The sequence below is a fragment of the Adelges cooleyi genome, unplaced genomic scaffold (assembly GCF_023614345.1).
Source record: "Adelges cooleyi isolate 19-005CV unplaced genomic scaffold, UGA_ACOO_1.1 ACOO_flye_CR_arks_rails_tigmint_CR_PRNA_2, whole genome shotgun sequence".
Classification (NCBI taxonomy): Eukaryota; Metazoa; Arthropoda; class Insecta; order Hemiptera; family Adelgidae; genus Adelges; species Adelges cooleyi.
In genome coordinates, this window is record NW_026095860.1 from 2,461,641 (window position 1) to 2,474,675 (window position 13,035).

The 13,035-nt window shown below is 32.9% G+C and overlaps 2 protein-coding genes across 2 annotated transcripts in view; one reads left to right on the forward strand and one right to left on the reverse strand.

The window, feature by feature from the left end:
* Positions 1-7,085: 7,085 nt before the first annotated feature.
* Positions 7,086-8,470, forward strand: LOC126833649 (vacuolar protein-sorting-associated protein 36-like). Its single transcript, XM_050565095.1, has 2 exons — positions 7,086-7,227; positions 7,595-8,470. Exons 1-2 carry the CDS (start codon positions 7,213-7,215, stop codon positions 8,312-8,314), a joined length of 735 nt encoding a protein of 244 aa, XP_050421052.1. The 5' UTR covers positions 7,086-7,212; the 3' UTR covers positions 8,315-8,470.
* LOC126833648 (prolactin-releasing peptide receptor) overlaps positions 8,341-13,035 on the reverse strand; it is an 84,083-nt gene continuing 79,388 nt past the window's right edge. Inside the window, exons 7-8 of the mRNA XM_050565094.1 lie at positions 9,408-9,542; positions 8,341-8,774 (exon numbers count right to left, since the gene is read on the reverse strand). Coding sequence (XP_050421051.1) covers positions 8,642-8,774; positions 9,408-9,542 — 268 coding nt within the window. The 3' untranslated portion in view covers positions 8,341-8,641. The remainder of the gene's footprint in view (positions 8,775-9,407; positions 9,543-13,035) is intronic.

Consider the following 13,035-nt stretch of genomic DNA (forward strand, 5'->3'; position numbering starts at 1 on the left):
GGAACAGTATAATTGGCCTCAAGTCATAGATCTATACAGGATTTATATATGTACACCCTACACATGTATCGATCTCACTTTCTGACAATTTTGGCGAATGAGCTTTTAAGTTTTTATTTTTCAAAATACAAACTGGCATTGCCTCTTTTAGTCCCAAATAAGTGTTGATAGTAAGAGTTTTGAGTATTCCATTAAAGTTGCACCTTATTGATGTGTAGTATAATATAGTTTGTGGCTGAACACAAATAAATTTCAATGTCAGATTTTTTCACAGTCTGGTTGTCAACGACACAAACCACCAAAGTGCTCGGTATCAATTATTATTATTATGTACCTAACACGGTGTACATTATATTATTAAATAACGTCGAGGAATATAGGTATAATATTATTATCGATAAAGGTTACTTAACCGTATTTGTTCAGCAAGCATTCATGCACGTCATCATAACCAAGTTATGCCACGCGCCCATTATGAATAGCGATTATGGTCTGGATGTGAAATGTAATTCAAAAACACAATGGCCACCAATAAGTATAAAATTATCATAGCCAAAATGTTGGGTTTGTATAATTGAATAGTTGATAATAACACTTTGCATGTGCACATATTGTCCAAAATGCAATTACGATTGTTATTAAACATTTTTTTTTTTTTTTTTTAGGACGGTTACTACAGATGCTATTTTCGACGGGCCAATTCATTATTATGACTGTTGTCCAGCATAGCGCCAAATCCACCGCCTGTCACGCCTAATAAATGGGCAATAATAATAATAAAATCGCCATAGCTCGTATTATTGTAATATAGTTTAAAATGTGTTGTAATAAATTAGCAAACAACGTTTACACGGTACGATTTTGTTCGACATAAACACTATAAGTGCAAAATATTACCGCAAAGTGTTATACTTAGCTTACGTGAAGGGATTTAAATTTAAAACTGTCTTAGAATGGTGTTTGTAGTTTTTTCAGAGTAACCATGTGAATCGGTTAAGTGATATTAGCTACGTTTACATTAAATTTGGTCAATCATGTATAGTGTATAGTGTATAGTGCATAATGTTATATAGACACATTTCCACCTTTACCGCCGCCTTCCACTAATAAAGCTAAAGTGCTTTTTGTTTACCACCGTCGTTTCATTTGTAAATCACTCACCTTATAGTGTATGTTTAACATATGCATAGTGCCAGGTATATACTGTTTTGATAAGCGTTATGTAAATTTTATTCGAGAAGAGTTATTATAAACATATTTCAATTAACATAAGTATCAATGACAGTCGGAAACAATGCGAATAACGCTTCTCTCTCAAACAAGACATGTGCCAGTTGCGTTTACTGTTAAGGCATTGTACATTCGGAATAAACAGTCAACTTTTATTTGTATTTTTGTTGCCAGCGCTGTAAATTCAAGTGTTTACAATAACAGGAATTTATTTTAAGCGACGAAAATTTAGAGAACACTTTTCACAAAAATTAATTAATTTTTTTTATACATTTTAGTGAGCATATTATATAACCAGTTTCAAGTAAAAGTAAAAAAAAACATGTTCTGTCTTTAAAACAACTTTAGCTCATCTTATACAATTATCTGATAATTAACTTTTAACGAAGATACCGATAGCAGTTTAAAACTATGTTATTCATATGTTTAGCCCTTATTTAGTGGATATTAAAACGAAAAATATGTTCGTTCCATCAAGTGGTCTATTCTTCTTAGAATATTTTCAAGCCTAAATAACGTCTTTTTTCTTAATAAAATATTATTTATCAAATCTTTCATTCTAATACAACATTTTTCTACGTTGATAAAATGTTTTTTTCACAAAAACACTTATCAATTTGTTTTCTAAAACCCATCGACCGATTTTATTTAAAACAGATATTTTATGCCGTCGGATAAGGTTGAAGAAAATATATTAACATCAAACTCGAGTGCACTGGTTTTGTTGATTTTTTACGGTTAAGAGTACTTGAGTTTTTTAATCTTGAAAAAATCAATATGTTCAACATAAGTTGTACATACTCTTAAACCAATGTATGTTATTTTGGGTGTTTCTCATCAAAACGTTCAGACATTTTTATTTACTTGTGATAAAGTTTCAGCTAATAAAATAATAATATAATTTTTGCACTGGGTTTTTAGTCAATATTTTGACACGACAAAAAACAAAAACTATTTTACTTTAGATACGAATTTCTATTTCTATTCACCAATAAAATGCAACTAATAATTTATATAATGCTCGTCTACAAAGTTAGAACGTTAGAGCTCTTTGTGTCATATAAATGAAGATGCATTTACAGGCATACACCTATATACTATATAATAAATATATACTATCTATGCTAAAACCGTAACTCTTTGACTAAAGTACTGAGATGTGTTTATTTGAAGAAAAATAAAACTTCCCTCGCAGTTAAAAGTGGAACAAACTTTAAGGAAGTTTCACAAGGACCTCAGCGCGACTCAAACGTTCAGGAAAAAGACAAATAGATCTCTATTTTATTTACGGTTGTTTGTAGGCTCGTTTAGTTAGTTTTGAATAGCAAATCGATGATTTTCTCATCAGTACAATTGTATCCAGCATAACGCATTGTCCTTGGGTTGTCAAAATGTAAAGAACAACACAATAATACAATTATTAAAGACAGCCATAGTGCTGTACTTTGTATTTTCGACCTTTAAGTACATCAGCGTTTTTACAAAGTCAAATACAAATTATACCGCGTTTGTTTTTGACATTTTGACATTCAATAAGGATGTAACGGTAAAATAATAATCATATTAAAAAAAAAAAAATCACACTTTACACTTAAGTACAAAACAATTTGCAAATATGTCTTATGAAAGGACGCCAAGTCATAATATAATATAATTATTATTCTATTACAAAAATTACAGATTATACCTTAAAGTACAATTTTTCAGTAGTTTAGCTGTTGTTTGGACATATTTAATGACATTTTTTATTCATGAGTACATCATGACTATATTATATCGGTGTGCGACCAAGGTGAATTTGTATATAAATCCGTCTTGGGTGCAACTTAAGTATCTCCAACGGATGGATAAAGAACAACAGCAGCTGAGATTCATCTGGAATCTTATCTAGGAGGATATTTGTTTACCCGTACCACCCGTGGCCACGTAGAAAACATATTTTATTCGGTGTAACTGTTGGGCGAAAAATAGTAATGTGCTGGCTTACGAATGTATTGCATATACAGATATACTTATGTGTATATAATAATTTTATAAAACCCATTTTGGCCTTATATTATCGTTCGCGGCCATAAGTACATTTCCCGAGAGTTGATTTATGGTAAAATGAAAATCGCCGGTACCTCTTTACGAGTTCTCCTATATCATTTTTTGCTTGTTTTCGCCCAAGTAAGTGAAAACCCAAGTAAGTACAATAGCACCGTTGCCTTCACACTATCCTAAAAAAAAATAATAGCAAGAAACAATCTATTCATTTTTTTTTTGTTATTGACATTGGAGTCATTTTTATTTGTACGGGTGAACATTTGTTGTATACAATAGTAGGTATACATTATGCAAACTTGTAAGCAACTGGTAACTAAGCAACAACAGCACATAAGAACGTCAACAAAATACTTAGTTGCAAAAAACTTCACATATAAAACCAAAGGTCTATTTGTAGCCTTAAGATTTTGGTAAATCATTACAGTTATAATATTATAATCTACATATTATTATTAGATATCCTTACGTTGATCCGTTAAACCGACCGTAGACTTTTACCCAGCCCGTTAGGTATTTAGAAATGAAGAATAAAAAAAAAAAATCTCAGGCTTACTAATGATAATAAGTTATGCTACACCGGATACAGTTTTAAAAATGCTTGGACATTTTTTCTATGTAAATTATTATTAAAAACGTTGTACGGCGAAGGTCGCTGTTTTCTTAGTTAATAATGAATAAACAGTGGTGACTGTAAAAGTAAAGTTGAAAAATGAATCACTAAAAACAAATCTCATAATCTAATAATTATATAAAAATAATAAAATAAAATCTAATCATTTTCTTAAAATATCTTTAATGGAAAATGGAAATGTTGAGCTCAATTGGAATTGAAATTCCATGGCTGGAGTTTAATAATATGTCATTCATTCGGTCTTGCAGGAATATTATATTTGTTTTATTAGTGTTTTTCATATACCTAATATAGTGTTATAAAAAGAAATGTGGAGTATATTTTATTACTTTTGATGTGTGTATATTAAGATGATCTTCAGTGCCAGCGACACCAACGCGTTTCCCAAACTGTTTGGGACACGCGTGTAACGTGGCTATCGTTTGTTCTGATCTAAATTCATGTGGGTAATAATGATAATATTATTATTATTATTATGCACATACATGTACATTTGAGTTTCAAGTAAGTAATCATATTGTTTAGATTACCCCGGAGAGCCAGACCGCGGAGCATACCTATTTTATTTATGGCCGCATTGTCGCCGAACAACTTTTTCCTCAACCACCGTTAGAATACTTACTGTTGCAAAACTTTATACGGGAGAGAAAAAACACCATACAAGTCTAAAGGTCTAAATAATCGTCTCGGTGATATATCTGTGTTCAGACGAGTCGACCGGTCGGTCAAGAGAAACGTTTTTAAGTTACAGAAACTAGTTGCCGCATCGAATTATGTCTTATGTTTAGTGAACTGTTCATTTCCGTTGCACTTGTTTGGCGCGAGCACCGTTTGAAGTTTCCATAATGAGTTTCAACTGCAGTGTCTTAGCCCAAAATAATTTTATAACCGTTTATAGTTTCTAAAACCAATACATATATTTTTTATCCTATACCTATGGTTATCACTTGTTACCATCCAAATTAGTTTTGTAAATTGTAGTATTTTTGTCAATCATCATTGTTTTCTCTAATTAACTTAACCTTCCTAATAGTCTTATCAGCTGATCGATCCCATAATTGAGGCGCTCAGAAGCCAAACCGATCAACTGCACTTTTTTTTCAAATTGCGAATAATAGCATGGTTGGATTACAAAAGTGTATAATTTTCAGTGGCCAAGATAAATAACTCCATAGTTGAATTTTTCACCGCTAGAATGCGCTAAGAAAATTGGCAATTGTACTTACATACATTGTTTCAAATAACTTTAAATGCATATCCTGAAAAATTTCATTTTATGGAGTTAATCAGTTTGGCTTCTGAGCGCTTCAATTATCGCTTCACCAATCAACAAAATTATTTCTATCTTATAATTTATCAGCTTACATCCCCTTTGTGAGGCATTATTCCTAATTTCATTGTAGTTATTACCATTATACAGTTCTTCTAGGGGACTATCTCTTATTTTCCAGCATTTTCTATTTACTTTTTTAATTGTCTCTAAATGGTTGCGATTATGTTGAAAATTGTCATAACAAAAACTTGTTCTACGTTACAAACATACCATCAACCCTTTAACCTTTTAAAAAAATATATTATGATAATCCAATATGTTTAATATAATTAGTCTGAAATTTCGACATACAAAGATAGCCAAGTACAATACGTTTGTTTTTGACGTTTAGTTGTAATTTATTTTTATCGGTTTTTTAATGTATTTATACAACTCTGGTAGATACATATTTTTAACAACAATAAATTACACAACAAATTCTTTTAACTATACAAAAAGAACATATATTTCAATATTATGTATTATATAACATACTTTATGGGAGACGTTATACATTATAACTTATATTTCCAGAGAAATACATACACATATAAAACTAACGATAAAATAATGTATAACTAATATTGTTAATCTATGTACATACATTATATTCATATATCTCCTAATGACTTAATAGTGCGCTTATGGTCGTGTAAAATGAGAATAATGCGGAGTTTTGGTATAAAACGAATGGTCGGCGTGTCCGTTACTGCACTCATTTATACAACAATAATAATTCATAAAATAATATAAAACAAAAAAGGGTCGGAACAATATAGTAATGACGGTGTGCACTAGAAAGCATCTCGGATAAAGGATAAAAAAAAAATACAAACAAAAGCTTCTGTTCTCCGTCGACTCGGACCTCGTTAACGTCCAGTATCTATTGTATAGTTATTATTTTCTTTGAACCCAACCGAGACACTTGTTTTACACAGCTGCCATACCGCGTTTTACGGCGGTCAAGAATCAAAAACACCACCATCGAAATTATTGTCTCCCACTTGCAACAGCTTGGAAGACTTTAATGTAGGTAATTTCCCCTTTTTTGGAAGGCAAGCTAAATTCGTATTCCCATTCGGTTTACTTTATCGCTACACATGTTGGCAATGAATACTGAACAAATTCTATTTAATTGCCAGCTAAGATAAAATCTACAATAACGACCCACAAATTAGATTACAAGCAAAGTTGGGCTTATTCGGATTTAAAAAAATTATCTATAGGTGGATCGTCGAATTATAATTAAAAGTTTATCCCTTTCCCCTCCAATGCCTCCAATTGAGTTAATTAAAAACAAAACGGTCACTCTTAGCTGTTATAAACCAGAGGTGGTAAATCAAAAATAGATCTGATCCATTAGACACCATTGAGCGTTTGCGCTGTGACTGAATCCTTTGGAAACGGTTTAAGTAGTCGAATTTCGTTTACGTTCAATTTTCAACGAGTACCGCCGTCAGAAATCAGTTTTCGGTGTTGTGTTTGGCTGTATATTACAATGTACAATGTACATAATGTTATTATTTATGAATGCAAACACTCGAGGAGCGAAACGTCGGCCAATATATAATATTATACATCTTACCCGTGTGTGACTCAATCGGACACAAACGAAATCAAAAACCTTTACCGGTGTTGAATACGAGACCGGAATGCTCTAAATTGGTGTCCGAGTGAAATCAAAACACCGGGGCTGCGTTATGCGCTATATAATACGAGTATATAATAATAATAATAATATTAATAATGGTTTTATTTTTTTTAAAAGAGTTGGCCGCGTGTAAACGACCCGATAGAACGTGATGGGTTTATTAAGAGGTGGCCGCCGCCTCCGCTTCAGGTGAACTGTTACTGTGTATGTGTTTGGCTAGGTCTACCCGTTTTGCGATTGTGATTGTACATATATAAACACAGTCCGGTGGGTTTGACGGTTCCAATAGCACTTTTGATTTCACAGCCGATACACAAAAACAAATCACTAAACGCACACGAGATGAAGTCCGTCGCGGTGAGTACATTTTTCATATTATTTTCTATTGTTAATGGTGTTGAATGAAAATTTCTCGTTCGACAATCCGGTGTTTGTTAACATAGTATTATTATAATTTCTGCTCGACGACATAAGATGCTCAATATGATGTAATGCCATACGATAAACCAGTAAAGATGACCGCGATAAACGATTATTTTCAAAGTTTGTTCGTTGGCTGTTTTTTTTTTTATATGTCATTTAAACGAAAAATTATTCAATCTAGCTCACGACAATGCCGTTATGTTAGACGATGGTCGTTTGAGTAAAAAACTAATTTGTTTTTTTAGAATTCCTTCTAAAATTTACTATTTTATATATACATTTTTTTAAATTATCATTTCAGTTAATAGTCTTACAGCTAACCGCCATGAGCTTGGGCCAGAGGTTTGGCAAAATCCACAGGACGCCCGCCGGAGTTCAAGCCAACGACCTCGCAGCCAGGCAACAAGCGGCATACCAACAGCAGCAGGGCCAATTAGCGGTGGCCCCCGCCGCAGATCCTTATTCGCAAGCCGCCGTTGACCAGCAGTACTATTATCCCCAGGCCAAACAGCAGAACAACAACAATTATCTGCAACAGGAACAACAACTGAGATTGCAACTGCAACAGGCACAGCTCCAACAATTGCAACAACTCCAACTGCAGCAGAGACTGCCGCAACAACCGCCGCAACAGTACCAATTCGGACAACAGGCGCAGGCGCCCGATGCCGACCAGCAGTTCTCGCGGGAGTATCTCCAAGGGTTGCACGTCCAACAGTTGCAACAGTTGCAGGCCCAGCAACAGGAACAGCAGCTTTTGTCGGCGCAACAGCAACGCTACCAGCAGAAGCCTTTGTTTCAGCCGGCTCCGGGACCTCAAGTGTACGAGACGCCCGAGAACAACAATCAGCTGAGCGCAGCAGCAGCGTACACGGCCAATCCAACCGAAATCCAACAGACCGTGCCGTCCAAGGCCGCGGCTCTCCAACAGACTCAGAATCCCTTGGGAGTACTTTACTCGTCGGCCGCCGATACGTCCAGGTTTCAGTTTTCCGGTAACGGCATAAGCTATTCGTTCTGACGACCGCGTTAACAATGTCCGTGACGTTTTATTATTATTACTATTATTATTATTATTATTGTTTATTTTTGTTATAAATTAAAAAAAAAAAAAATTGTTTGTGCATTTGTTTGTAATATAATTAATATGATTGAGACGTCTAGTTTCAAAAAAACCGGCTAAAATCAATGTTTGCAAAATGTTCACAAACAACAAATAATTTCTTCAGATGGTATTACAGTGTTGCCACTTAACAAAAACAAAAACAAAAAACACGTTTACATAATGTCTTTTAGATGGTTTTGAAACTATAGACGCCTCGTGTACAAAAAAAAAAAAAAATGTTCACTAAGGGATGCTTTCTTGGACCGTGTAAATCGAATTACGGGCGGCCAGGCCTTCCATTGACATTGACCTCGTCGTCTGATCGGCGGTCACTTTTGTTCTTTTGAAATAACTTCGAATCCTTTCTTTGGTCGAGCTGAAAGCATACGTGTACACCGAAAAAATCAATACATTATACCTATTTTAAAAACGTATTAGTATTGAGGACAATTTGGCGCGTGTGACATCACTTTTAATTAGAAATTGTCGCCCACTCGCATCGACTAAAATAGTTATGTACAGTAGTCCACGCGAAACCACCAAATTTACAGTTAAATGCAAAAAGTTCAATGTTCAAAGACTGTATAGACATTAGACCGTTTGCTCGAATTGAACCAATTTACTTTTACAAGAAAATGTTTAAAAAAATGTATCAATATACTTTAGCCAAACTGACAACAATATCAAAGTGTTGACTTTGCGAAGACAAACACCTAATCATAAATAAAAACCTGTTTTTTTTCTTCATAAATATTTTTCTATATTTTAATTAATTTATATGATTTTATCTATTTGTTTACAATAATAAAATGTTTGGCCGTATTTGATACTTGGGTTTTCTTTTTCGAAAGGGTTGTTTTTAGCTAAAAAAAAACGTATAGTTTAAAAAATAATAATTTGTGAAAGTTGTTGTGTTGATTTCATAATCTGCTTGGTGTGATATCTACTTGGACTACCATTTATTATAACTGCCAACATAAACCGTTTATACACTATTACTATTACCCACCTGTCGGAGTTCCAAGCAATGAACAGCAAAGGTGTGGTAACCGTTGGCAAGAACGCCAACCAAACGAATATCATGAACGTCAAGTCAAAGTGTCTGCTGTTCTCGTACGTTTCGGCCACTTCAAGCTTTGCTAGTCTAAAAAAAAAATACATTTACACATAAACAAAGGTGAAATGATCTTTTAACACTGTTCTCCAGAAAACTAATTGGTCGTAGGATTATCTACTCTATTTTTTTCCTTTATATCTGTGAAATTGCAATATTAGTTTTTTAAGAATTAGTTAAAAATATCATAAGAATTAATGTTACAATTTTGTGTAAAACTCTTATATTGTGTTCTTAAATATATATAAATAATTTACTGCAATACATAAGACATGTTGAAAACATAATATATTGTAAATAAATTGGCTTGGTTATTATTATTAAGACCTACAAATTTTCTGATTAACCTCATAGGGACGAATTATTTTTTCAGAGGAATTCAGATCTAGCTAAGTAGTTACTATTTTTGTAAACGAACGTGGTAGGTACTATTAAAATGGAAATTTCCCTAATTTAAAATCAAAATGTTCACTAAATCGTTTAAAAAAATGTTAAACTTGTACTGGGCAATTGTGTGTGATTTAATTTTAGATTAGACGGGCCGGAACGGTTAGTGGATTTAGCGCCAACGACTTCCACTGGTGCCTATTGTAAGAGGAAGAGTGGTTGTTGAAGGTTTAATTTTCAAAGATGCTTTGCGATGGTCATTGATTCACTGCCATTAGGGAAGCCCCGTAGACTGCACACAGCACAGCACACATACGACACCGACTACAGCCATAAATCGCATTAAACGACCACCTCGTGTCAAAGAGAATTATATTATTATGCACGGAAACCCTTCGGAAGTCTGTCGGTTGCATACAAACCCACAACATACATCGGCCGACGAATATATAAACGTATTACACGGATAAGATGGGCAATGGTTTTAGTTCAATTCGGTTCACACATAGGTAATCTGTTGGCAATAATCAAACTATCAGTTGGTGTAATCATTATCCGTTTGCCACATGGGAGCTCATAAACTCTGTCGGTTTACAAGTGTATTGTATCCTATACCAATGTGTATGTGCCACTAAACATGTTTGCATTGTAGTCCTTTGCTTTTATCCTTAGTGATGGACGAAGCAGTGCAATATCAATATATATATATATATGTAATCCGTTCTTGTACACCTCAATACTGCTAAATAAATTATCTATTATTATTATTATTATCAACATTTATTTCTTCCATTATTCATACATTTATGAATACCTAATAGGTCTAAAATCATAATAAATAGGAATAAGTAGGCAATGTATTTTGCATAATATTCGTTACGATTAATGTATTTTTACTACATTAAATTAAATCTATAATTTAATTATAGTCTTTTTATTTTAAACGAAATTTTAAAAAAGACCTATCTCTTGATGTATCAGAGTTTTATTAGTTTTGGAACAAAAGTTAAAAATTAAAAATAGGTTTGTTTGTCTCAGATAAAAACTTTATTTACTCCGGAACAAATATCGGATAGGAACAAATAGTTCCATTTGTTCCGGAACTATTATCGGATGGGAACAAATAGATTTATTTGTTTCGGAACAGATGTCGGATAAAAACACATAAGTTTATTTGTTCCGGAACAAATAAAAGAGTAAAATATTTTTACTCCGGAACAATAGGTATACCGCGGAACAAATGATTAAGTTCCGGAACAATTTCTGGAACTTTATCCGGACCCTTTCTAGTGAGATGTTTAAAAACACAACAACATTGTATTTATATGGGCAATGTTGTTTGTTTTATTTTAGAATATAAATTGTTATATTTTTCATCTGTATTTGCTAATTTTTTTTATGTACTATCTACTTATGAGTTATGTATATATAAAAAGCAATACGAATAAAACGTTTAAAAGTGTAAGTTTTATAATAGGTAATCTTCAGATCAAATCATTGTACCGTTGTACAAACCATGTAGATATATTGTTTGATAAAATGGTAGAATAACCAAATCCAATCCAACGAGGTGTAACAATGTTAGATTTTCTTAATAAATGCGTAGGTGAAATTGCTATTTCAGTTTCCGTAACTAGGTCGAAAACAGTTGTTTTTTTTAAAAATTTTAAACTCTTACGTTTTGAGCTCACGAAATTACCGATTGCCCATAAGTATAAAGTAATGTATTTCCAGTTGCTAATGTATTGCTGCACATAAGTTATTCAAGTATCGTCCGTCTCCGGACTACCTTATTGCTTATATTTTTGTAAAATATGTATTTTTAAAAATACAAAAAAAAACAACTTCCACGGTATAAACCTGAAGTAAACAAAATCTGAACTTCTGAGTGCAAGTTGTGATTCGGCTTTAGTGATTGAATTTCCGACGTGACCCTAAAACGGTTCTCCGTGGACGTTATTAGTCGGTCGAGTATAGAGGAAACGATTCGGTCACGTTCCAGTTGATATTATTGCCCTGTAATTTTTCTTTGCCGTTTCTTGCCGTGCGAATTTTCACCAGACCAACACATTTCCAGCAAAAAGTATCTAGCTATCCGTAAATTGTAAGTACGCGATAAGTGCACTATACCGTGTGTGTGTGTGTGGGTGGCTACAATAGGATTTCGGATTTCGACACAGCGTATTGTCGCGGTTTAATTAAAAAATTCCTATTGGCCATTCACATTCTCAATATTCGCATAAAAATTAACATCTCTCGCCCAGTTTAATTTACGGCTTTGTGGGGGGAGGCTATTAATTCCGCTCGCCAACCTCTTATAACCTAACTCGAATGCCTCGGTTAATAATGATAATAATAATAAATGACATTTCACGGCATTTTCCCCCTTTTAGAAATCGTTTTATTAACTTCGCATCGTGCGAATTTAATTTTCACGGACTATAAGAAACCACATTTTTTTTCTATTAAGGATAATATATTACATTGAAGATGTGTGTAAATATAATTGTCCAGCCATAATATTGATCGATAAAGCCTAAAAGATAAATAACAAATATTGTTCAAGTTAATGTAAAATATTATATTTTTGCTGTATGAGAAACGTCTCACACATTAAAATCCTAACTAACGAGTTAGGATTTTGTTTTCAATGATCAGATTGGTCTCAAAATATATCCCGGTCAGTATAAAACTTTAAGTGTTCAACAATTTTATATTTTTTCGGTCAGGAATATTTAATGCATCAAAAGTATTTTTGTTTTTTTTTAATATTGTTTAATTATTATTAGTAAAATATTTACAGTAAATGTTGTAAACAATATTTTTAATGCATTCATTTTCAGATCAGAAAGTGATTATATAACTTGTGTGTAGTTGGTTAACATTATAATATTTTTCATGTTTGTGGATCAAATATGGTTAACAGTAAATTTAGTTTTAGCGGCCGAGAAAACAGAAAAGTAAATTAATTTAATGCATTTTACAGTAAATACAGCAATAGAGAGAGGGAGGCGATAATTGGAGAGAATCGGTTTGAAAATAATTTAGGATGTCTAAAACAGAGTACTTAATGTTAAGGTTTAGTAATAAGAAAAACTAAGCAAATGCCTAGTCATGTACTTTTTATATTTGCATT